At 44.7% G+C, this 27,495-nt stretch overlaps 1 protein-coding gene across 4 annotated transcripts in view; it reads left to right on the forward strand.

The window, feature by feature from the left end:
• The window catches only part of LARGE1 (LARGE xylosyl- and glucuronyltransferase 1), a 609,925-nt gene that overhangs the window by 464,624 nt on the left and 117,806 nt on the right, over window positions 1–27,495 (forward strand). For all 4 annotated transcript variants that reach the window (XM_070370200.1, XM_070370202.1, XM_005898334.2 and 1 more), the window contains exon 7: window positions 8,791–8,895. In XM_070370200.1, the coding sequence (XP_070226301.1) occupies window positions 8,791–8,895 (105 nt within the window). The remainder of the gene's footprint in view (window positions 1–8,790; window positions 8,896–27,495) is intronic.

Genomic DNA, 27,495 nt, shown 5'->3' on the forward strand with positions numbered 1-27,495 from the left:
TCTCAAGGACAAAAACGTGGGGTATAGAAACCTGGTTAAGGATCTCAGTGCACCCTTGTGAAATAGAATCCTTTGCCATTTTAGAGAGGCAGAACCTGAGAAGCTAAGAACTTGCCCAGGATTACCATTCAGGCATAGAAAAGCTTGAAATTTGAACCAGATGAGAATTAAAATTCAAGGAAAGAAGAGGAGGCCATGTTGGAGAAGCTTAAACATAGGGGAAAAACAAACCACGTGGTGTAGAGTTGGTGGTGGAGTCCCAACTCTTGTGTTGATGGTGTAACATCTCCCTCCCTTTCTGTGGGCTTCATCTGTCAGAGTAGGCGATTCGAGGGGAATTACTAAGCCCTCCTCAGCCCCTGTGAACCTCTGTGATCCGAGAGTGCATTTAGCTGGAGCTGAACGGAAGAAGTTGGAGCTGTGAAACCTGCAAGTTCAGAAACAGTCCTTTCAAGCCTTTCAGGGTTGTTTAAATACCCTTTTGTGTCGCATCTTCTCAGGAGATGTTTTATTGTTCGGCACCCACTCGTAGTGGGGGGGTGGGGGTGCACCTGTGGCTGTGAAGGATTCTGTCAGATGTTTAGTAAATGACAATGTGATACTCTTGTGTTTTCCTTATTACAGCCATCCTGCACTCACACATGCATGCAATGGTGCTATTAAAGCCTTTCTCTTTTAAAATAGCTTAGTAGAATATGTAAGATGTTGGAAGTGCATTGTTAACTTTCTCTGCTGATACTCAGGACAGTTTTCATATTCACCTGCTGCCTTAAGCACAGCTGGTTTGGTGTGCAGCAGTGATTGGCAGACTCCCTCTGTGTACCCAGGAGCTTCCCAGGGGGTGAGGAAAGAGAGCTCTGAAAGCATCCATGATCAGGACGAGAGCTACTGCTCCTGGTGTTTACCTGGAGAGGTTAACTAGTGCCCACCTAATTCCATGCCATTCACATAGAGCCCACCAGTTCCAGGCTAGGTTTATGGGTAACAGATAGTATTTACTTTTCATTTATCCATTCATCTGTCCCTCCATCCACACTATACTAGGCCCCAGGAGCATTAACTTTTTCAGTCAAGAAAGCAAAATCATTAAATTTGACTTCTAAATATTTCTGTGGCCAAGTAAAGCAAAATATTGGGTTGGCCCAAAAGTTCATTTGAGTTTTTCCTTAACAGCATACTAAAACCCAAACAAACTTTTTGGCCAACCCAATAGAGTAGCAAGGGGCTTCCCTGAGGGAAAGGCGACCAAGTATGAATCTGCTAAGGTGTCAGGGAAACAGAGGTGATGAGGATGGAGCCAGGAAGGGGATGAGTTTGAAAAATAAAAGATAAAACCTGTAGGAGCTGGTTATAGCAGTGATGTGAGAGGTGAGGGGGGCAGGGTGTCTTGGTTGACTCAAAGGTCCTGGCTTTGGTGACAAGTTGGGTCTTGATGCTACCAACCAACAGAATAGGCAGGAATCAGGCTGTTATTTATGAAGAGAAAATTATGGATCTGATTTTGATCAGTTTGAGTTGAAGGTCTCTGTGAAAGAGCCAAATGAACCTGTGAGCAGGTAGTTGGATTTAGGAGTAAGAAGCTCTGGAAAGCAGTCTGAGATGGAGATGGGTAACGATCTTCCTTTTGGTAGTATTTGAAGCCACTGGAGTAGATTCCATCACCCAGGGATAAAATGTAGAGCAAAGAGAGGGGCCGAGGATGGGCGTTGGGGAGCCCAGCTTTGAAGGGGAGGCAGAGGGAGGGGAGCCCCTGAAGGAGGCAGGGAAGGAGTGTTCAGAGGGAAGAAAACAGCCCCGAGACTAGTGCCACAGAAGTTAAAGGCTTCAGTGGGGCGGGGGAGAGGCCAGTAGGGCGGCAGGTAGGGGAGCCATTGGCCAAATTTCCTAGAGTCCTGCCTATGTAGCTAGTGTCAGTGCTTCAAGCAGAAAACCTAGACTTCACGAACAATGACGATCACAAAAGAGAAGTCGAAAAATGCCTCTAGTTGAGCACCTACCAAGGCCCGGGTGCTTTATTTATGCATATTATTTATCTGCACATTTATTTTTGGAGGCAAGTGGGGAAATTCTATTCTTGTCCTTTTACTGATAAGGAACTTGAGGCCCAGAGAAATTATGCCTTGGTCAAGCCATAGATAACTGGGGCTAGAACTCTGTTTTGCCTCGTTCTAAAACCCTTTGTCTTTCTAATTTACACCTGGTGGATGAATGCCCCACCTGTCCTTGCCATATCCAGGGTGCCCCTGGAAGCATCACCATGCCCTGCTCCCTTGGGCCCTCACCTCCTGAATGGCAGGAGCCTTGCCTGGAGCCAAAAGCTGCGGAAGGAGGGAGCCAGGGGAGCTCCCAGTCTGGAGTCATTCGTCTGCTGGCTGGTGACACCAACACCAGGGCCCCACCAGAAGAGCAAGCTTGTTCGCTCTTGTCTGGCTGTTCATGGTGATGTATGAATAAGCAAAGAAGACAGCTTCATTTTCGTAAGTTAACTTGTGCCTAGAGTAAGGAAGACGGGAAACAGTGCACTTAATCATAACCACAGGGCCAGCACAGAAAACAATGACAAAGCCTTTTCTGTTTGCCATGGTGTTTTATGATAATAACTCCTAAGGAGAGGAGACAGACGGTGTGGGATGCTGAGGGAGGCGGCACACCAGCCACCTGAGTCATCTCCCTGAGAGGATTCCCTGGGATTTTTCCTCTTAATGGAATGGCAAGCCCAGGATGTGTTTGCATCATCAAGATTAAGGTTTTAGACTTTGACGTCAAGAGACCACACCCTGATTGCAGATGCCGCCTGGCTGGTGAGCTGGGATTGGCAAAGCTGTGAAGGATAATCTGTCTCACATGTGCTGTCACTGGGGACCTGGGGGGACCTGATGTCTAGGAGGGTGTGACAGAATAGCAGTGTCATCCGAGAAGCTTTGGGGGAAGCCCAGGAGCTTGGAGGTTGGGTGGAAGGGGCAAGTGTGGCTGCGGTTCGGCAGGGGCTGTGGTAGATGCTCCAGGGGAGATGGAAAGTAGACTTCACCCACCCTGCCCATAGAATCCACTACTCCCTGCCCTCCACTCCTCTGACTTATCAGCATTTCTGTCATTGCAAGCATCTTGCTAAGTCATAATTGTTTATCTTTCTCCTTCTAACTGCCTCTAGGGTGCAGACTGTATTTTATTTGTCTTTGATTCCTTAGTACTTTGTGTGGTATCTGACACAAAGCAAACCCTCAGTCAGTATTAAACTTAACCAAAGCCTAGGCAGAGTAAGGGTGGTGTCAGCTAAGGAAGCAAGGAAATGGCTGAGACCACAGATGCCTGAATCCAGGTAGAGGGGAAAGAATATAGGGCTGGGGGACTCTGGGTATAATGTTAAGTGTAGATACCTACTGAACATTTTACTGTTTTCTGGACATTGTTTACTGGCGATCTGTGAATAAGCAAAGAACACAGCTTCATTTTCACGAATTAACTTGTGCCTGTGTGTGTGTACTCAGTCGTGTCTGACTCTTTGCAACCCCAAGGACTGTAGCCCACCAGGCTCCTCTGTCCATGAGATTTCCCAGACGAGAAAGGTGGAGCGCGTTGCCATTCCCTACCCAGGGATCGAACCCACGTCTCTCGAGTCTGCTGCATTGGCAGTCAGGTTCTTTACCACTAGCGCCACCTGGAAAGCCCTAACTTGTACCTAGAGAAAAGAAAATGTTTAAAGTATGTACTTTTTGTCCACACCGTGTTATAAATGAACGGAAAAAAAAAAAAAAAAAACAGGCACAGAGAGATTAAGTAACTAGTCAAAGGTCACACAGCTATCAGCTGGGCAGGGAGCCAGGATTGGAGCCCAGGGAGTCTGGCTCTGTCATTCGCTTTCGTCACCACTGTACTACACTCGGGAAGTGTAGCACTAGAGGAGGCCGCTGGACTCTGCTGGTCGATGAACTGGATTTATACACCACATGAGTTGATTGTGTGCTAGTGGCTCTTCAGGGGAACCTTGCCATTGACTAAAGCAGAGACAGAGCTCCCAGACCTTGATGAATAATTCTCAAATTTTAATATACATCCAAATTACCTGGGGAATTTTTGAATGCATATTACCAGACTCAATGGCCAGAATTCTTATTTAGATGAGTGTTAGGTGACAAGGTAATTAATATGTAATATTATACCCACACTCCCAGACCTTAGAGATAAAATAGAAAAATGAGAACAAAATGTCACCTGATTTTGCTGGTAACAGTAAGTTTGGAGGATTTAACTTAATGTGCATCTACAGTGGATATTCATTTTGCAGACAAAGGTCCATATAGTCATAGTTATAGTTTTTCCAGTAGTCATGTAGGGACGTGAGATTTGGACCATAAAGAAGACTGAGAACCAAAGAATTGATGCTTTTGAACTGTGGTGCTGGAGAAGACTCTTGAGAGTCCCTTGGGCAGCAAAGAGATCAAATTAGTCATTCCTAAAGGAAATCAACCCTGAATATTCATTGGAAGGACTAATGCTGAAGTTGAAGCTCCAATACTTTGGCCACCTAATGCAAAGAGCCAACTCATTGGAAAAGACACTGATGCTGGGAAAGACTGAGGGCAGAAGGGCCATCAGAGGATGAGATGGGTTGGATGGCATCATCAACTCAGTGGACATGAATTTGAGCAAACTCCGGGAGATAGTGAAGGATAGGTAAGCCTGGTGTGCTGCAGTCCATGGGGTCACAAAGAGTTGGATACATCTGAGTGAGTGAACGACAACAGCAGTGGATATTCAGAATACCAACCCCAGAGCTGGAATGGCCCAGCTTGTCACAGGAAGCATGCGGTGACTGCAGCCTGGTTCAGAGGGGGCCTGCCCTGTGAGACTCATCCAAGGCTACCCTCTGCTGGCAGGCTGGCTCCTGGGAGCGAGGAGGAAGGAGGGCGGGGCTGAGCTACCTGAACTCAGGTCTCTCTGAAACTCATGGGAGCAGGTAATTCCTTCCACATGCCCTTAATGAGAAATGGGAAGCAGCCTTCCAGTCACAATGAATTTCACAGCTGAGGCCCAGAAATCTGTCTTAACAAGAAGCTCTGGTGTTTCTTGATCTTCCCAACCCAGGGATTGAACCCAGGTCTCCTGCATTGCAGGCAGATTCTTTACCATCTGAGCCACCAGGGAAGCCCTAATTGGTCCTCAGACCACACTTAAAGAAACAAAGTTCTAGCGACTTTCCTGGCAGTCCAGTGGCTAAGACTTTGCCTTCCAATGCAGGGTGTGTGGGTTCAGTCCCTTTTTGGGGAGCTAAGATCCCGCATGCCTCATGGCCAAAAAGTCAGAACATAAACAACAGAAACAATACTGTAACAAAGTCAACAAAGACTTGAAAAATGGTCCATGTCAAAAAAAAAAATCTTAAAAAAATAATATTCTAGAAAGTCTTTGTTCTAGAAACAAAGTGCTAGCTGACCTCCAAAAAGAAAACCATGTGGATGGACTTGCTGTCTTTCAGAAGCTGACAGATGAGCTTGAATGATGGTATTTCAAAAGAGCTGTTACATTACTTACATGGTGTTTCACATGGCCCAGCCCCTGTGGTTAGCCTTAACATATGTGAAGTCATTTAAACCCGTGAAGTCACAATAGTTAGATATTAGGGCAGAGAGAGGTTAAGTAATTTTCTCCAAGCTGCACAGCTGAAACGTGGCAGGGCTCGAAATTGGAACCAGGATGTCTGGCTCCAGTCTTGCCCTCTGGCTACACTGCTACAAGTGGTTCCGTATCCACTGACACAGATTTCTGCAGGGGTGAAGGCACCAAGCAGTCCGCCCAGGGTGTTCCCAAACCCACTGGCAAACCCCAGCTATCAATTTACTCATTGACAGAGCAGCTAATGAATTCATCTAAAAAAGCAAAATGAAGTCTTAGTAGCTGTTTATTATTTTGCCTTCCCAACCAGTGGATATTAAAATTCTAACTATCATGTTGCTAATTAAGGATTTTGTTTTCTTCACCTTGAAGAGGACTGGCATAACGTGAAAGGGCTGTATGCCACCATCATAAGAAATGCAGCCCGGGTGCAAAACGAGAGAAGGAGCACTTGGATGTTATTCTTTGAGATCACATGTTTTAAGGTTAACAATGCAAATTACTCCTTCTCTGGAGATGAAGACCTTCAGTTGAAGACTCCAGTAGAGCAACCCATATAAAAAATGCTTCAGGAGCTGTCACCCCATGTTGGCAGTTTTCCACGCAGCTGAGAATAATGCCAGGGTTCCCAGAGCCGAGTGGGAGAATGTGTTGATTTTGGCAAATGGAGAAAGGATGAAATGCTTTGCAGTGTCAGAAATGTGGGGACGCTAATATACTAACATAAGTGGTCTCCAATCAGGAGAGATTTATGTACCAGACATCATTTATTTAGCAGACATTTATTAATGCGTTAGTGTGTTAGCTATTACACAGTCCTTCCCTTGGTCAAATGGAGAGATGGACATTTACAGATGAGATGTGTATGTGAATATTATCCACTGTGTCCTTGGCAGGACGTAAGTCAGCAGACGGCAGAAATACCCAGAAGTGCTAGGTAGAAATGTCCCCCATCACAGGCATCTTCTTGCTAGAGATGAGCCTGAAAGGAATACTGTTGAGGGTTGGCAGGTGGGCAGGCCTAGCGAGAGCTGTATGAGCAAGACAGATGTGAGGACACAAGCAGCAGAACTGTGCACTTTCGTGTGGCTATTAGAGAATTCACCTGTAGAAGTAGATTGAGGCAGAATACAGTTCACAGAATTCCAGAAAGTGGAATTTGGACTTCCAGACAGCTGAAGATTGTCTTTTGTGAAATTCAGATGGCCATCCTAGATTCAATGAAACCTCATTCCCTTTTGTCATTTCTGAGCAGGTGACACTCTTCCTTCATCGTACCAAAAAGCCATGATGGTGCCAACTAAGGTCATTAGTAATGATGAACAAGCTCCCCCAAAGACCCCATATCCCCTTTGCATTCTAACCTCAGAGCGAGATTATTTAGTAGGCTCTCTAACAAGGTCACAGCATCGGGACTCGGCACGCAGCTTGCTTGACTGAGGGCACCGCGCCTTTCAGTTCTGTTTTACACAAACGTCCCAAGCTTGTTGCGTGTGAAATTGATTGGCTCTTGCACTTGCTGAATTGGTGATCTGTTTTTCTGAGGGATTCTACATGTATTGGATATGATCATATACAATGACAAAGTGGGTGGTAGTATTTTTCCTATGCCTCTAATTTATGTATTTGTGCTGGGGTGATGATTTAGATGGGAGCTCGATAAATTGATCAAGTAAATTACACCAAACCCACACACCATCATTTCAAGGAGCTGTCATCACACCAAGGAGGTTTTATTTCACCCAGCATGGTATTCTCGGAGAACCACTGTTTTCTTCACATGCTGCTGGGCTTTCATTTGGTCAGAAACGGCTTTATTTCTCAGACTGGCCAACAATATAAGAATTTTAGCTCCAGAAGGCATTGGTTAGCTGTGACAGACAGTGCCTGTTCATCTCCTGTGACCTTTAGCAAGTTATTTAAACTTTCTGTGTCTCAGTTTCTCATCCTATAAAATGTAGATTCATCATTTCTACCTCAAACATTTGTCCTAAAGGTAAGCAATAATGCACTGACAGTGGAAAGAATCCGGACGTTAGACGACTATGGATGCATATCTTAGCTCTGCTGCTACTTGTGCAAATCATGATCCCATGTGAGCCCACAGTTTCTTAGTCTATAAAAGCTGTTGATCATAGTTGCATGGAGGAATGGCTTCTGCACGTGGCAGGATAGGGTTGTCTAAGAGAAGACAGCTGATTCTGATGCCTACCTGCCCCACCTAGAAGACCTGAGTCCAGAAACATTAACACACAAGGAAGTTGGGGTGAGTGGCGGACTCACCTGAGGTGCTAAAGCTGCTAAGAAATTGCCTGAGAGACCTGACTCACCTTTGATCCTATGTGATTCTCATTATACTCACAAGCAACGCCAACGTCAGAGCCAAGCTCTGGGGACAGAGAAGCAGTTGTTCCTCTAGAAAACACTCCTGCCTTGCTGACACAAGACAGACTGGATGTGATAGTCAAAATGCTGTGAGAGGGAGGCTGTTCTCTGGGATATCCTTTCTCATTAGCCAAGGGTCCTTTCTTCCTTTCTGAGTGAGAAAATTAGCTCATGCCCTGAAAGCCAGTACATTAATATACCTTGAGAAAGAACTGGAACATTTAAAGAAGAGTATAGCAGTAAATAATACATGTTGCATGAGTTAAGGGATGGATGGATGGATAGATGAATGATTGGGGATTCTGGCTTTATCACAGACTAACTGAATGACCTTGCATACTGTCAGTTCAGTCCTGTCCGACTCTTTTCGACCCCATGGACTGCACCCTGCCAGGCTCCTCTGTCCATGGGATTCTCCAGGCAAGAATACTGGAGTGGGTTGCTGTGCACTCCTGCAGGGGATCTTCCTGACCCAGGGAGCAAACCCACATCTCCTGCATTGGCAGGCAAATTCTTTGCTACTAGTGGCACCTGGGAAACCATGAATGACCTTGGGCAAGTTAATTAGCTATTGTGGGTGACCTCCATTTCTTTTCTATAAAATAGGGATGATGAAAATGGCTAAGCTGCCTAAGTGTGAGAATTAAATACGTTAATAGAAGTTAAGCACTTACATCAGGTCTCGGTACCTCATAAACGAAAGCTGCATTACGATGATTTGCTGCTGTTCCCTGTTCTGTACTCACGTGGCTCGGCTTCTTTTATGACTTTTGCATTCTCTGTACTTTGCAGGTCAGCAGGTCCTGGGCCTGGTAGAGAACCAGAGTGATTGGTACCTTGGAAACCTGTGGAAAAATCACCGTCCTTGGCCTGCCCTTGGAAGAGGCTACAACACAGGTAAACTCAGGAGGGTGACATGCTGGGCACTGGAGGGTGGGGTGCAATGTGATGTGAGGACTTTCTCAGGAAGAGGAGGTAAGTCAAAGCACGGAGAAGCCACCTGGTTGCCTGAGCTTGGCAGCAGACTGTACTCGAGTTCGCCCTCTGGTGCTTGCTTAGGGCTGCAGCTACAGGCAGTGTCGTTCCTGGGCCGTGGCAGTCGGTGGCATTCTCTCCTGACCTCCAGTCCCTGATCCAGCTGGCATCTTTATGAGTGTCACCTGTAGGATTCATTGTCTTTGTATGGGGATCAAAGTAGCTGATTTTTTTTTTTTTTTTTTGCCTACAACCTGTCATAGTTGCAGCATGTAGGATCTAGTTCCCTGTGTGGGTACTAAGTCACTTCAGTCACGTCTGACTCTTTGCAACCCCATGGACTATAGCCCACCAGGCTCCTCTGTCCATGGAATTTTCCAGGCAAGAATACTGGAGTGGGGTGCCATTTCCTCCTCCAGGGGATCTTCCCAACCCAGGGATCGAACCCACATCTCTTACATCTCCTGAATTGGCAGGAGAGTTCTTTACCACTAGCGCCACCTTGGAAGGCCTTAATTCCCTGACTAGGAATCAAACCCAAGCACCCTGCATTGGGAGTGTAGAGTCTTAGTCACTGTACCCCTGGGGAAGTCCCCTGATGTCTTACTGACTCTTAAAGTTTCTGATTAAAAGTGACATAATTTTCTTTTGCAATTTTTTTTAACTCGAAGTATAGTTGATTTATAATGTGTTAGTTTCAGACGTATGGCAGTGATTCAGCTATACATATTTTTTTTCAGATTCTTTTCCCTTATAGGTTTTTACAAAATATTGAATATAGTTCCCTGTGCTATACAGTAGGTCCTTGCTGGCTATCTATTTTTTATATAGTAGTATGTATATGCTAATCTCAAACTCCTAATTTATCCCTCCCCCCTTCCACCTTGGTAACCATCAGTTTGTTTTCTATGTCTATGTGTCTATTTCTGCTTTGTATATAAGTTCATTTGTACCTTTTTCTTTCAGATTCCACATATAAGTGATGCATATGATGCTTGTCTTTCTCTGAATGGCTTCCTTCACTTAGTATGATCATCTCTAGTTGCATTCATGTTGCTGCAAGTGGTATTATTTCATCCTTTTGTGGCTGAGTAATATTCCATCATGTGTATATACCACATCTTCTTTATCCTTTCATCTAACAAGGAACTTTCACGTTGCTTTCATGTTTTGGCTGTTGTAAATAATGCTGCAGTGAACACTGAGGTGCATATGTCTTTTCCAAGAAGTGACATTTCCAACAACATTAAATTGGCTAAAGGATACCATGTGGTTGTGCCCACCTTCATTGGGTGTGGCCAAATGTAACACAGCCATGTGCCTGGAAGGAGAAAAGGCAGATATATTTGGTAATTGGTAGTTAAAAGGAGCATAGCCCCTAAACACCCTGTGTCAGAAATCAAATCCATTTTCTGTCTTGCTGCTAACCCCACACATGGGTCTCTTCTCTTCTTTGTCTCTATTGGTAGTGTCATTCATTCATTCATTCTTCGTTCACCTCCTGTCTGTCTAACACTTACTGTGTGCTGGGCCCTGTGCTAGTGTACCAGACATAGCCCATGACCTTTAGAGCTTATAAAGAAGGAAACTAGAGTAATCTCCCCTCTTTAGGCTCTGGTCCTGCCACTGTCTACCTTCAGAATGCCTCCGGAGATCCTCTTTGCTTTGACACCCAGTTCTCAAGGGTGAAGACCTGTGTTGTGGGTCAGGATGAGAACTTGGAGCTCAGGGAGAGCAGTAGGATAGGCCAGACCAAGAAGGGCTGGGACTCAGAACCTAGACCAGCTCTACTGAGTTAGGGCAGGGTTCTGGGGGTGGTGCCCCCGAAGGTGATATGTGGTAGACGATCCTGGAGACTCAGATGAGTCTGTAGTGGGAGGAGTCAGTCAGCTTTGAGTGCTGAGGGTCAGATGCAAATATGAGACCCCAGCGGCCACAGGATGAAGGATGAGAGTTGAGCATCCAGATGTGCACATTCAGAGATCGGGTCAGAGTGGGGTCAAAGCTGGAATAAGACAAGGAAAGAAAGGTCCAGGCTGAATGTCCTGGGCAGCCAGAGGTCAGGGATGCATGTATTGAAGGCCATCCTGAGTGGGGAGACATTCCTTAGCTGACATTTGCCAGAAGGTCCAGGCGTCCCTCACAGGATGTCCTTTTCCTCTGTAACACCTACCAGGCATCACAACCTGCGGGGGCTGCAGTTGACAAATTTTAACCTCCAGCACTTCCCTGCTGTACAGGGTATTAACCCTTGAGTCACAGAATGGTGGGGGATTCTGGCCATCCCTGAGAGAGGCCATGTTCAGGGTGGTTGTTGTTCGGTCGCTCAGTTGTGTCCGACTCTTTGCAATCCCATGGACTGCAGCACTCCAGGCTTCCCTGTCCTTCACCATCTCCCGGAGCTTGCTCAAACTCATGTCCATTGAGTCAGTGATACCATCCAGCCATCTTGTCCTCTGTCATCCTCTTCTCCTCCTGCCTTCAATCCTTCCTAGCATCAGAGTCTTTTTCCAGTGAGTTGGTGCTTCACATCAGTTGGCCAAAGTATTGAAGCTTCAGCTTCAGCATGAGTCCTTCCAATGAATATTCAAGGTTGATTTCTTTTAGAATTGACTGGTTTGATCTCCTTGCTGTCCAAAGGACTCTCAGGAGTCTTTTCCAACACCACAGTTCAAAAGCATCAATTCTTCAGGTTCAGGGAGGGGGCCCCAAAATGGGCTCAAATCAGCAGCTCTGATTAGCTGGTGTGGAGGTATTTCTGTTATGGTAATGGGCAAGGCGATGTCTCTGCATCCCAGCTAAGTACTGGCCAAGTGCTGTGCCCAGTGTGTTCTAGGTGTTACTCTCATCTGATCCTCACATTAACCTCATGGGGCAGGAACTATTCTCATCTCTATTTTATACCTAGGAAACTCAAGCTTAGAGAGTTAAAGGTTGGAATCTGATAAGTAAGGAGCCTGCTGTTGACCACTAACCTTCCTAGCTTGAATTTTAGTGGCCTCAGAATCAAGAATCCTTTTTTAAAAGGTAACCCTGTCTCAGTAAATCACTTTCAGTTGGGACTGTCCGCTGGTCACCTGGCTCTGTGTCAAAGATCTGGGGACAGGTGAGATTTGACTACTTAAATCTATGAGCATGTTAGATCATTTTAGCTGCTAGAAAGTTCTGAACGAAGTGACTTTGGTCTTTGTAAAGCCTTTTTATGTGAAATTCCTGGACCGTGCAGGTTATACAAAGTGAGGAAAGAGAACTGCAAAATTGTTTAAATCATTTCTCTACCTTAACTACAAAGTTAACAATGCATGGAGAGAAATTTGATCTGATTAAGAAGAGAAAGCATGAAAATAATTTCTTCTTTCTGTGACTTCGGAATCATTGCAATATTTTAGGCAAACAATAATGTAAGAACTCTTGATGCTTTTGTTATCTTATTCAACAAATCACAAAATACAACAGAATAATACTGTTTTTAAAAAATGTGGGATCTTGACTCTGCACCTTGAAAGGTCTGGAGGAGCCCAGGGTTCTACATTATACAAAGTCTCCAAGATGTTTCTGGAGCAGAAGGTGCAAGGATCTGCACTGATTAAACATGATACCTTGTTTCCCCTTCCCCTCCAAGGGACGGTTTTATCAGTGCGTTTGAGGCTGGACCCTTTAGAGACCCACAGTGGGCCAGTAAGAGGGCTTCCCCTGCTTCTTTTGCTCAGAGAATGATCACCTCATGTTGATCTCCTGTGCCTGGATTTCTACACCTTCACTCCAGGCTTTCTTAAAGCTGGAGACACCCATGCTTCTCTGAAGGGTGAAGGGGCATTGCAGGTAAACCCCGGTGTGTGTTTAGTCCCTGCCTTCCACAGCATGGAATAACAGAAAATGTCACATGGAGATAAACTATAGTGCCTCCAGGGCACAGGATCAGGGCCGTGATTATCCACATCAAACAAAAACCACCGGTTATCAATCTGGGTTTGCAAGGGGAAAGAAAAATGTAGCACACTGGGGAATTTATTATGACCAAAATGGCATGTCCCCTCCTGCTCCTCCTGGTCTATCTCTGCCTGTGAGGTTAGGAGACAGACAGGTACCTAAACCCTCTCAGCTCCTACTTGGTATGCCAAGACAGTGAGTTCCTTCCCTTCTTGCTGCTTTTGAAAGGGCAGAGCAGATGGGGGAAAACCCTGGTAGAAGTGATGTGTCCATTTAAATCAGCCAGTGACATCAAGTGATCATTAGAAAAGGATTTATGGGACATCAAAATGCATTGACTTTCATGACGGGATTTGTTATTTTAAGACTGAGGATTGTGCCACACATCAGTGGATGAGTCATCCAGGCCAGTCATTTAGATTCTCTTGGAAATTGTGAGGACTCCACTTGAGGGAACCTGTCTCCCTGAATCCAAGTGCATCTCAGGCATCCAGACAGGGTGTCTTCAGCCAAGCCCTGTGCTGAGCCTTCAGCTTGGTGCTGGGAAACTAAGGCAGTTTCGGGTTAGGCTGGAATTCAGCTGCTTAGTCTCTGGGAGCTTAGCCAAGTTGCCTTCTTAAACCTTAGTTCTCTCCCTGGTAAAATACGATAAATAACAACAGTACCTAGTGTGTGAATATTAATGAGGTTAGTTGTTTAATCATCTTTTAGTCTATGGCCTGTTGTATTTTTCTACCACTTATTCCATTAGATGAATGAGATCCACCTGCTTTGTTGTTTTTTTAACATCTTTTTTTAAAAGATTTTATTCACTTATTTTTGGCTGCACTGGGTCTTTGTTGCTGCACGTGAGCTTTCTCTAGTTTTGGTAAACAGGAGCTGCTTTCTAGTTGCCGTGTGCAGGCTTCTCACTGTGGTGGCTTCTCTTGTTGCAAAGCACAGGCTGTAGGTGTGCAGGTTCAGTCGTTGTGGCACGAGGGCTTAGTTGCCTCGAGGCACATGGGAACCTCCCAGTTCAGTTCAGTTCAGTCGCTCAGTCGTGTCCGACTCTCTGCGGCCCCATGAACCGCAGCACGCAGGCCTCCCTGTCCATCACCAACTCCCGGAGTTCACTCAGACTCATGTCCATCAAGCCAGTGATGCCATCCAGCCATCTCATCCTCTGTCGTCCCCTTTTCCTCCTGCCCCCAATCCGTCCCAGCATCAGAGTCTTTTCCAATGAGTCAACTCTTTGCATGAGGTGGCCAAAGTACTGGAGTTTCAGCTTTAGCATCATTCCTTCCAAAGAAATCCCAGGGCTGATCTCCTTCAGAATGGACTGGTTGGATCTCCTTGCAGTCCAAGGGACTCTCAAGAGTCTCTTCTCCGATACCACAGTTCAAAAGCATCAATTCTTTGGCGCTCAGCCTTCTTCACAGTCCAACTCTCACATCCATACATGACCACAGGAAAAACCATAGCCTTGACTAGATGGACCTTCGTTGGCAGAGTAAAGTCTCTGCTTTTGAATATGCTATCTAGGTTGGTCATAACTTTCTTTCCAAGGAGTAAGCGTCTTTTAATTTCATGGCTGCCGTCACCATCTGCAGTGATTTTGGAGCCCAGAAAAATAAAGTCTGACACTGTTTCCACTGTTTCTCCATCTGTTTCCCATGAAGTGATGGGACCGGATGCCATGATCAAACCCATGTCCCCTGCATTAACAGGTGAATTCTTAACCACTTTACCACCAGGGAAGCCACCACTTGCTTTAAAAATGGGGATTAACTGATTGCCTAGGGTTTGCTAAGGTTTCCTAAGCCCTTGGGTCAGAAAAAGTCCTTTTTTTGCCTTTCGCCAAGTATGACATAATCACCTTGCAGATTTTAATCTCTCCACTGCCTAGAAAAGGTTAACTTTTTCATATTATTTTAGAAAACAATGACAACTTATATGTATCAGCTGTGTTCTGCTTGGAAGATCCCCAGAAAATGCATGAAATGTTAGAGTTGGAAGATGGGCCTTCAAGACTTGACCTTGTTGCTTTGTGCCTTTGGAAAGCTGCTCAGGTTCGATCCCTGGTTTGGGAAGATCCCCTGGAGAAGGGAATGGCTACCCACTCCAGTATTCTGGCCTAGAGTATTCCATGGGGTCGCAAAGAGTCAGACAGGACTAAGTGACTTCCACTTTCACTTTCAGGCTCTCCAAGCCTTGAGTTCCTTGTCGGTGATCTGAGAATGATAGTCCTACCCAGAGCCGTCAGAGAGGCTCTGAGGTCGTGGTATAGCTTCAGGCAGGGCTGGTAAATCCAAGTGATTTTGGAATTTGGTTGTTTTTCTTTCTCTTCTTGACCGTAGCCTAGCCGAGTACCTGTTTTCAAGGAATTCAGGTTTCAGCCATGTTGATCAAATTCAGCTGTGTTCACCAGGCATCCTACAGAGCACCGTAACCACATGTTGTCTTTGTTAGATCTTAGAATTATCTTCTCGGAGAAGGCAATGGCACCCCACTCCAGTACTCTTGCCTGGAAAATTCCATGGATGGAGGAGCCTGGTGGGCTGCAGTCCATGGGGTCGCTAAGAGTCGGACACGACTGAGCGACTTCACTTTCACTTTTCACTTTCATGCACTGGAGAAGGAAATGGCAACCCACTCCAGTGTTCTTGCCTGGAGAATCCCAGGGACAGGGGAGCCTGGTGGGCTGCCGTCTATGGGGTCGCACAGAGTCAGACACGACTGAAGCGACTTAGCAGCAGCAGCAGCAGCAGAATTATCTTCGGAGAAGGCAATGGCACCCCACTCCAGTACTCTTGCCTGGAAAATCCCATGGACGGAGGAGCCTGGTAGGCTGCAGTCCATGGGGTCGCAAAGAGTCGGACATGACTGAGCAACTTCATTTTCACTTTTCACTTTCATGCATTGGAGAAGGAAATGGCAACCTACTCCAGTGTTCTTGCCTGAAGAATCCCAGGGACGGGGGAGCCTGGTGGGCTGCCGTCTATAGGGTGGCACAGAGTCAGACACGACTGAAGCAACTTAGCAGCAGCAGCAGCGGCAGAATTATCTTTTGTGATAGACATTCACCTTTGAAGAGCCAGCCAGATCCCCTTCCTCTTTGTTTCCCTTTCCAGTCAGCTGTACAGAACCCACAGGCCCCTAAAATAGGAGGGAAGATCTGCCTACCTCTCCCATTTAGCCCCCTCCCTCCTTATTAAAGCAATTTATGATTTAACTCACTACTGACCAGGGGATTTTTGTAGACACTAATGACTATGGCTTGGCGGTTTTTCTTTTGGCTGCCCCAAAACTAATTAATTCTGGTATTTCACTAGCAATGGTTATAATAGTCAATAGTTACACTTGACATACCTATAAAGTCTTCTAACTTTCGTGAAATGTCTTCAACCCACTCTTTTATAGAAGCTAAGGAGTGTTTTCCAGCACCCTGAGTTTCATGTTCACTGAATGTATCAGAATCAATCACTAAAGTTGTTGGTCTTACTGTTGATCCAATATTCACGTCTTCTGAATCAGAACTATATTCTGAAGAGCTATCATCTTCTGAGACACTAGTATATGTGTTGCTCGGATAATAAGAGAAAATGTCTACATAAAATTCACCTAAAACTTCCTCTTCACTCAAAATTTCACGATGGGCCATTTTTTAAAATTTTGCATTTATAATATATGCAAGATTGGAACAAAAACATAATGGAGCAAAATGTGAATGATAACAATCCTAAGCTGTATAATGAACTCTTGATCAACTTTAAGTTCTAACAACTTCCCATGGTGATGTTTGTTGCATCACTCTCTAAAAATGTATTGATATGTCTCCAGTCAATAACGTTCAGGTAACAAAGATGTATTAATATGTCTCTGGTGATGACAATATGCCATGACCAAATGTCTGTAGTCAATAATGTGTTAATTCTGTATTAAGGGAGCCCCTAAAGCATAGCAGCTGTGGATGACTATATAGACACCAGCACAGGGTCCTTGCTGCAGCTGCCCAGGTGGAATAAAGGGGAACTCCCACATCCTTGCACAGAGATGTTTTCACTCCCAACTGTTCTATCTATTCATCATCTCTTCTGTGCAAGCAGCTGTCATTCACCCAGCACTCAGCTGTCTGTAGAACTTTAAAAACAAATAAAACTAAGATGATGATAGTCTCATAAAGATTCAACCCACTTCAGTTCATATGCTGTTAGTGAGTATCTTAAAAACAAACACCAGCAAAAAAGAGAAGGGGAAGACAACTCAAAGTAGCAGGTGATTGGAGAAGGAGTGGGGGAAGGCAGGCCAGCTGAGAGAAGATGGCAAGTTTATAGGAGGCTTATTTGCACAGGATCCCAGACATTGCTTACAGAGAGGACGTGTTCTTCTGTATTAAGGACATAACATTAACCAGAAGATGTGCTTTAAGGAACAATTTAAAAGTAAACTGCATCCTGTTCCTTTCAGTCTCCAAATTAGGGCAGAGACAGGCAGATGGAGACCTGGCTCTCTAGGGAGGGAGGAAGAATTTCTCTAGGAATCCTTATCTGCAGAACAACAAAATTGGGATATTCAAGGACTGACTCACCTCTGAGTTTGGATCAAACTGGGTCATGAACAAGTAAGGGAAAGGTAATTGATGGCAAAGTTGGACACCGTGGTAAATTTCATGGTGGTGATTAAGGAAACCAACATTTGACAACTTGCTAAATAACCGTGAAAGAGATACTTTGAGTGGGATGACTGGCAGTATGAGATGTAGGTCAACCCTCTGCTCTGGCCTCTGATACAGGGCGTTCTACAACCCTAGGCAAGTCTTCATTTCCCTGAGCCTTCCTTGGGTCAGGAACCAAGATCTCTTCATGCTGGAAAGCAATATTGTGTTTGGATGATTTCTGTCTATAATAATTCCATCCAAAGAAACCAGATTTAAATGTAGCTTGTTCATTCAGCACATGCTGAATACCTGTTATTTGAGACAGAAAATTATTTTTTAAATGTGATACCAAGAGCCTTCCTTCAAGAAGATGATTGTCTAGTAGAGGAGAGTTTGCATATCTACAAATAAATTCAGTGTGACTTGAGCCTGTAGCCTGGTTGAGATTCACATTTGAACATCAGCCCTGCAGTAACCCTGGACTGGCATTTTCTAGACTAATTCTGGGAGATATTGCAGGAGACGGTAATATGTGCTCAGAAACTGTGGACGGAGAGGTTGAGAAATCCGCATATTCTACCCCTCCCTTGGACGTTCAGATTACATGCTGGCATATTAGAAATGCTGGGAAGTCCGGAAGTAAAGCTGTTAAACCCACTAGCATTCCCCACTCCTACTTGATCCTAAAAACATGGAAACAAGTTTGGGAAAAACCACCTTTACATGAACTCAGGACAGAGATTATCACTTTTTGAGCTCTGTAGTCCTTGGTCACCTCTCCATAGCCCGATTTCTCTGCTTGAGTCCTTGGCATACAAGTATTTAAATGGAGTGTGTAGAATAGTCCTTATGAAAGATGCTTGCTGTTCTAGGAACCATTCATCTGATACCACACTTAGTAGAAATGTTTATTATCTTTCATACTATAGGATCTCATTCATTTTCCTACTGTAAGGACATAGACACCATATTATTACACCTTTTCTTATGAATTTTTATTGAAGAATAGTTGATTTGCAATGTTGTGTTGTTTTCTACTACATAGCAAAGTGAATCATATACATATATCCCCTCTTTTTTTAATTTCCTTCCCCTTTTAGATCACCACAGAACACTGAGTAGAGTTCCCTGAGCTATACAGTAGGTTCTCATTGGTTATCTATTTTATATGTAGTATCAATAGTGTATACATTGGACCTTCTTAACAACATGTGTGCAGTTGCATATCTGAAATAGTCATCAGACAACAGCCCTCTAGAACTTTCCATATGAAAGAATGGGGTGTGAGATGGCTTTAATCTTGATTGGTAGGTCACCTCTCCATAGCCTGGTTTCTCTGCTTGAGGGTGACATTCTAATTCTGATGGCATCCTCTGGCTCTTATCAGACTATCGGAGGCTCACACCTCTGCCTGTACACTTTCACACACTTTTCTGAATCATTTAACATGCCTGTTTAAGGTGTCACTTTTTAGGCCCTAACCTGGAGAAACTGATAAGAACTTAAATCCTTGTGTTTTTTATTTGGCTGCATTTTAGTTCTTAACTTAGGGTCCATCAAAAAAATAATGAAAATGGCTTCTTTTCATTCAGCCCATGGTCTTGCCCTGTTTTTTGTGACACATATTTTGAGCACCTCTTTTACAATCCTGGAGTAAAATTCAAAGATTGCCTATATTACACTGTCTACAAGTGTAATTTCAATAAAATCAATACAATGCCTTAGCTGTGATATAAAGACAAAAAGGAAATTAATTAACTATAAAATAATATTGACTGCAACATGTAATTGTTGAGGCTTGGCTACAAAGTACATAATGAAGTACTAAATGCTTCTTCATTTGGAGTAGAGTTGTCTTCAGCATGACTGCACAGCAAGATGATTCTGATGGGAGACTGGTGATCCAGGTTCCTTGAGTGGGGTTTGAGTGGGGTATCTGAGGGAGAGAAGATGAATAATACATTGTAGTCTCCTCTTCTGGGGACTCATCACCCCTGGTTCCCTGTAGGTACTGATTCTCTGAGCCCCAGTTTATTCGGAGTAAGATGCACATGGCTGGTCCTTCTACCTCACAGAGGATTGTTGTAGGCCAGTGAGGTCACAGAGTACATTTAAGATGATAAGGCAAGATGGGCTTATCAGGGCTAATTAAGTCAAGGCTCAGTAAATGTATGTTGCATGTTGTCATCAGTTACAAGGTAGAAAAAGAGACTGCAGGATGTCTGACCTCTAACCGTGTTGATCACCCTATGCTTTTTGAGCTCCTATTTCATTTTTCCTATTAAAAGATAGTATTGCTTATGTCCTGGAGAAGAACTATCCTGAGGTAGTCTTGCCTCCATGATTTGGGGCAATGGCCAGTTTCTTTCTTTAGTTATCATATCAGGACAAGAAGAGTTCCCACCTAACAAGGCTGCTTTGAGGAAGAAATGAGATCATATTTGAAAAGTGCTTAGGACGATGTTTGGATCAATAAATTGTCAGATATTAGTATTACTTGCCCCTTCCTTTTCTATTTGAGATCCACAGGCAGGACAGACAAGTGTGACTCTTCAGCATCTTTTGATATTAGCTGTCTTTTGTCCAGTGAAGACAATTGGGGCTGAGCTCTCCCTCCCCAGAGCTGACCATCCATGTGTCCATTCATTAGGAACATTCATCAGGCACCTTTCAAGGCCCTGGAGATGCCACTGACTGAGACAAACAGGAGCCCTATTCATAGGAGATCTCTTTTCATCATGGGAGAGATGCAGTCTTCCCCTGGTGTCCTTTGATGTTGTCATCTCCTGGGCTCCCACACCCACCCAACTCCAGCCCTTCTGCCTTTCCTGCTGTCCCTTGAACATCCCTATTTAACCCTGTGAGCCTCTCCATCCACCTCCAGACTGCAGCCTCACTCTAACCCTTGCCTGCCTCATTCTTCTCCATAGTGTTCATTGCCATCTGGTCTGTGATCATTTTGTCTATTTTATTCATAATTATCTGTCTCTTTTCTTTTCCATGGGGATGGTCTTGATCCCTGTCTCCTGTACAATGTCACAAACCTCATTCCATAGTTCATCAGGCACTCTGTCTATCAGATCTAGGCCCTTAAATCTATTTCTCACTCCCACTATATAATCATAAGGGATTTTATGTAGGTCATACCTGAATGGTCTAGTGGTTTTCCCCACTTTCTTCAATTTAAGTCTGAATTTGGCAATAAGGAGTTCATGATCTGAGCCACAGTCAGCTCCTGGTCTTGTTTTTGCTGACTGTATAAAACTTCTCCATCTTTGGCTACAAATAGGCCTTACAAATAGCTGTGAAAAGAAGAGAAGTGAAAAGCAAAGGAGAAAAGGAAAGATATAAGCATCTGAATGCAGAGTTCCAAAGAATAGCAAGAAGAAATAAGAAAGCCTTCTTCAGCAATCAATGCAAAGAAATAGAGGAAAACAACAGAATGGGAAAGACTAGAGATCTCTTCAAGAAAATTAGAGATACCAAGGGAACATTTCATGCAAAGATGGGCTCGATAAAGGACAGAAATGGTATGGACCTAACAGAAGCAGAAGATATTAAGAAGAGGTGGCAAGAATACACAGAAGAACTGTACAAAAAAGATCTTCACAACCCAGATAATCACGATGGTGTGATCACTGACCTAGAGCCAGACATCCTGGAATGTGAAGTCAAGTGGGCCTTAGAAAGCATCACTATGAACAAAGCTAGTGGAGGTGATGGAATTCCAGTTGAGCTGTTTCAAATCCTGAAAGATGATGCTGTGAAAGTGCTGCACTCAATATGCCAGCAAATTTGGAAAACTCAGCAGTGGCCACAGAACTGGAAAAGGTCAGTTTTCATTCCAATCCCAAAGAAAGGCAATGCCAAAGAATGCTCAAACTACCGCACAATTGCACTCATCTCACACGCTAGTAAAGTAATGCTCAAAATTCTCCAAGCCAGGCTTCAGCAATACGTGAACCGTGAACTTCCTGATGTTCAAGCTGGTTTTAGAAAAGGCAGAGGAACCAGAGATCAAATTGCCAACATCCACTGGATCATGGAAAAAGCAAGAGAGTTCCAGCAAAACATCTATTTCTGCTTTATTGACTATGCCAAAGCCTTTGACTGTGTGGATCACAATAAACTGTGGAAAATTCTTCAAGAGATGGGAATACCAGATCACCTGATCTGCCTCTTGAGAAATTTGTATGCAGGTCAGGAAGCAACAGTTAGAACTGGACATGGAACAACAGACTGGTTCCAAATAGGAAAAGGAGTACGTCAAGGCTGTATATTGTCACCCTGCTCATTTAACTTATATGCAGAGTACATCATGAGAAACGCTGGGCTGGAAGAAACACAAGCTGGAATCAAGATTGCCGGGAGAAATATCAATAACCTCAGATATGCAGATGACACCACCCTTATGGCAGAAAAGCCTCTTGATGAAAGTGATAGAAGAGAGGGAAAAAGTTGGCTTAAAGCTCAACATTCAGAAAACTAAGATCATGGCATCCAGTCCCATCACTTCATGGGAAATAGATGGGGAAACAGTGGAAACAGTGTCAGACTTTATTTTTCTGGGCTCCAAAATCACTGCAGATGGTGACTCCAGCCATGAAATTAAAAGATGCTTACTCCTTGGAAGAAAAGTTATGACCAACCTAAATAGTATAATCAAAAGCAGAGACTACTTTGCCAACAAATGTCCATCTAGTCAAGGCTATGGTTTTTCCTGTGGTCATGTATGGATGTGAGAGTTGGACTGTGAAGAAGGCTGAGTGCCAAAGAATTGATGCTTTTGAACTGTGGTGTTGGAGAAGAGACTCTTGAGAGTCCCTTGGACTGCAAGGAGATCCAACCAGTCCAGTCTGAAGGAGATCAGCCCTGGGATTTCTTTGGAAGGAATGATGCTAAAGCTGAAACTCCAGTACTTTGGCCACCTCATGCGAAGAGTTGACTCATTGGAAAAGACTCTGATGCTGGGACGGATTGGGGGCAGGAGGAGAAGGGGACGACAGAGGATGAGATGGCTGGATGGCATCACTGACTCGATGGATGTGAGTCTGAGTGAACTCCGGGAGTTGGTGATGGACAGGGAGGCCTGGCGTGCTGCGATTCATGGAGTCGCGGAGAGTCGGACACGACTGAGCGACTGAACAGAACTGAACTGAACTGTCTGTCTCTCTATGAGGATGTAAGCTCCTCAAGGGTTGTAATTATATCTGTTAACTTCACTACTTTATCTCCTGTCCCTAGAATTATACCTGGCATATAGTATACTACTTACATATTGAGTAAGTAAGTTTTTGTTGTTGAATGAAATAATTTTGGAAGATGGTGTTTTGAAGACTAACATAGAACAGTGGTCATCAAAGGATGTTAGTGGCACATTTGATGTCCTAGGGGACAACTGAAAGTGTCCAGAGACATTTCTAGTTATCACAGCTGGGGAGATACTGATGGCATTTAGTGGATAAAGGCCAAGGAGGCTGCTACACATCTTGCACTAAACAGGAGGGTCTCCTACAACAAAGAGTTATCCAACTTAAAAAGTCATAGTTCTGAGTCTGGAAAACCCTGACATAGTGTGATGGCTGAGAAGCACGGGAGGGAATTGGATTCTTCTAGAAAGAACCTTCTTTTACAGAAGGGTTCTCTGAGAAAGTAATATTTGAGCTAAAGATCTGAGGAAGGGAAGTTGGCAGAGATCTAGAATAATAATATTCTAGGCAGAGGCCTCTCTTGACGGCAGAGACTTCTGAGTGGAAGTGGACCTGGATGTATCTGTTTCTTTCACATCATCATGCCTCACACCCCCTGGTCAGAGACATCAAGCAGGCAGGAGTTCACCAGGCTCCAGATGAGTAGCCCATGTCCAGGCCATTCCTGTCCCCCTCGCCTACACTCTAGTGATACTCTAGTGAATCAGATTCTGCAAGTTCTCAGACTGAGAATGCTGTCAATTCTTCCTTCCATGCTCTTTGAGCTCCCTGAATTAATTAACATGCTTTAGAGCTGTGCATTTGATCCTGTTTTCCTGCCTTAGCTTTAGAGTTTGTAAAGAACACCAGCAGCCCAGAGTGAATTGTGTCAAAGCCCAGCATCTGGGCAAGGGTCTTCCTGGGCTGGTCTTGGCTAGCTCTCCAGACACATGGCCTCTTCTCTTCCCTGGGCACTCCTGTTGAGCCCTGCTGGCCTCTGATTGTTGCCCAAATGCATTCCCATCCCTGCCTCAGCCCTCTGCCTGGACTGTTGTTCCACCAGCCCCCCACACTCCCACTCACCCCATTACTTCCTTCAGGCCTCTTGGGTGTCATCTCCTCATGGTGGGCCTCCCTGTCTTATCCAAAGTATCAATAGCACCTCTAGTGCCCTCACTCAGATTCATTCTACATTGTACTTTCTAGCAACATTATAAAATATATAAATCAAATACAAATATCAACTACAAAAATCAAATAACATTTTGATTATTCCCCTGCTGCCGCTTTGGTAGGCAGAATGCCTACCCACCCAAAGATGTCCATGCCCTAATCCCTGGACCTGTGGTTGTTATGTTACATGGCAAAAGAGATTTTGCAGCTGTAATTATGGAGCTTAAAATAGGGAGATTATCCTGGATTATCTGAGAGGCCCAGTCTAATCATGGGAGTCCTTAAAAGCAGAAAACTTCCTCCACTGGGGAGCAGAACAGATGTTGCAGAAGGGAATTCAGATTTGAACCACAAGGAAGACTCATTGTGCCTTAACTAGTTTGAAGATAGAGGGGACAAAGTGACAAGGAATGTAAGTAACCTTTAGGAGCCAATAAAGTGTCCCAGCTCACAGTCAGCAAGTAATAGGGAAGCTCAGTCCTACAACCATAAGAAACTGAATTCTGCCAACAACCTGATTAGCTTGGAATAGACTTTCTCCCAGAACCTCCAGGTAAGATTCAGCGGGCTAACACGTTGATTGTGACTTTGTGGGAGTTCAAGGGAAGAACCCAGCCCAGGCCCTAGATTTCTGACCTATACAACTGTGAAATAACAAACTGATATGTTTGAAGTCACTAAGATTCTTTGTTATGGCAGCAAGAGGAAACTCATGTCCCTGACTTTGCCTGTAAAAATGAAAGTTCCTTGAGAGAAAGGATCTTGTTTTGTTTACTCCTGTGTCCTTATCTGGAACATGAAAAGCTCTCAATAAATATTTGTTGAATGAAGAAGCGAATTCTAGCTTTCTGTACTCACGCCTTTCTGGTCATGGGAGAGAGCATGGAAAACTGTTGATGGGAAACATTCTGTATTCCCAGGTCTTACCATGTTTCCCATTCAATAGGCAGAGCCCTCAGCAGGTACTGGCTAGCTGGCATTGGATCTTGCACCAGGAGTTGAAATTAGAAATAAGATAGTAGTCTCCACAAAGAGGACTGAGCACCAAAGAATTGACACTTTTGAATTGTAGTGCTAGAGAAGATTCTTGAGAGTCCTTTGGACTGCAAGGAGATCAAACCAGTCAATCCTAAAGAAAATCAACCCTGAATGTTCATCAGAAGGACTGACATTGAAGTTGAAGCTCTAATACTTTGGTCACCTAATGCAAAGAGCCTATTCATTGAGAAAGACCCTGATGCTGGGAGAGATTGAAGGCAAAAAGATAAGTGGGCAGCAGAGGATGAGATGGTTAAATAACATCACCTACTCAATGGACATGACATTGAGCAAACTCTGGGAGATAGTGGAGGACAGGGAAGGCTGGCACGCTGCAGTCTGCAGAGTCACAAAGTCAGACACGACTTAGCAACTGAACAATAACAGAGTCTCTGCTTACACCGTCATGACCCCCTGCCCCCTACAGTTGGTCCACCATATAATTAAAGGTCAGCAGGTTAAGGACAGCTAAATGCCACGTGGTTGGGTGCTGTGATGGAGGAGCACATCCATGGTATAAAGAGCTAGGTTGGAGGTGGGCTTGGCTACATTGAGAAGGGTGTCAGAGCCAGAAGGGCTGTAGGTGGGGAAGATGGAGTAGATGTTCCAGGCCAACAGAAGAGCAAGTGTGGAAATACTTGGCAGGGTTAGGGAACAACACATAGTTTGTCTATTTAATCACTTGTGTAATCTGCCCAGTACACAGGGTATGCTGAAGTGCCCAAACTCTGTCTCCATCCTTATTAGTAGAACAACCTTGGGTACATTCCTTCATCTTTTTTTGTCTTGGGTTTTGTTTGTTGGTCAGACTTTTCTCATCTGTATAGTAAGGGTATCGGTACAGACTCACAGGATTGCTGGAAAGGTGTTTTTAAAATTTTATTTGTTTTATTTTATTTATTTAAATGCACCGCTCTGCATTTGGGATCTTAGTTCCCCAACCAGGGATTGAACCTGTGCCCCCTGTAGTAGAAACACAGAGTCTTAACCACTGGACCACCAGGGAAGTGCCACGGGAAAGATGAAGTGAATGGAAATACTTAGCAAACAGGAAGCACTCTGAACAGGATTACTGGAACTCCTAGTCCCACCATGGAGCTAGATGGGAAGTACAGGCAGGGTAGGCAGGGAGGCTGGGAGCTGAGTGGGTCAAAGGTCTGAATGCTAAAGAGGCAGTTCAGCTTTATCCACTGGCTTCAGGAAGGGTGTCAGTTAACAACGCAGTTTCACTCCAGGCCCCAGGGAGAAACCACCCTCACCCACCATCTTCTTCTCTTTATATGGTCTCCATTTATGTCTTGTCCCTGAGCCGAGTTTTCATCTCCTAACCCAGGGGCTCAGCCTGTTCAAACACTATGCAAAAGTTCCCATCAGCAAGCCCCGGGCACTTAACCCACCGCATCGCCTTCAGTGGCGCTGGGTCCTCTGAAGTACCCTCTGGAGGCAGCCAAGTGGGAGCGCTGCTCCCCGCCTTATTGGGCTTGGTGGGGCCTCTTATTAAGCTGAACTGCTGAAGAGTTCTCCCAGCTGCATCCTGGAAAGATGGGAAGATTTCCCATCACCCGCCCTCCTGAGCCAAAGCCACTGTTATAGAAGAGTTACTCTGCCATTGCTTCCCCCTTCCGGTTGCACAGCCTCTTGGTGGGGATAGAATGTGTATTTAATTTGAGGCTTCCAGAATCTGACCTTAAGTGCAAGAAGACTGCCCCAACTTCTCCTCTCCCTCTATCAAACCTTTTCGCCTGAACTATTTTCCTTATAAATGGTTCTATTTCCTGAGTGGTTCTGACGGTATGGTTTTCCTCCCTCTTTGCTAAGTAAATCGCAAGGCTTCTGCATGCTGGATAATGAGAACAAAACAAAAAGAAACCAAAACTTTTCCACTAAACTGGGCCTCACCTGCCATTGTCCACATGAGCTAGAAGGGCTGCATCTGTCAGGCTGTAGAACTGGACACAGGGCGCTCCCTCCTGGGGTTGTAACTTACTGCTTATGCTTCTGAACTTAAGGCATCTCCAAGCCCCAGTGTCCTCTTCTGTGAATTGAGACTAATGATGCTCTCTTAGTCTTTTCAGGCTTCTGTAGCAGAATACCGTAAGCTGGGGGCTTATAAATGACAGATGTTTATTCCTCCTGGTTCTGGGGACCTGGAGGTCCAAAATCAAGGCAGCTGGTAGATTCTGTGACTGGCGAGAGCTCACTTCCTGGTTCATAGTCGGCTGCCTTCCTAGTGGAAGGGGTGAGGGAGTTTTGTGGGGTCTCTTCCATAAGGGCACTAATTCCATCCCCGAGGGCTCCAACCCAATGACCTTTTGTTGTTGTTTACTCGCTAAGTTTTTTCGATTCTTTGCAACCCCGTGGACAGCAGCACACCAGGCTTCCCTGTCCTTCACCATCTCCTGGAGTTCACTCAAACTCATGTCCATTGAGTAAATGATGCCTCATCCTCTGTTGCCCCCTTCTCCTCCTGCCTTCAATCTTTCCCACCATCAGGGTCTTTTCCAATGAGTCGGCTGTTTGCATCAGGTGGCCAAAGTATTGGAACTTCAGCATCAG

Source organism: Bos mutus, chromosome 5 (genome assembly GCF_027580195.1).
Source record: "Bos mutus isolate GX-2022 chromosome 5, NWIPB_WYAK_1.1, whole genome shotgun sequence".
Lineage (NCBI taxonomy): Eukaryota > Metazoa > Chordata > Mammalia > Artiodactyla > Bovidae > Bos > Bos mutus.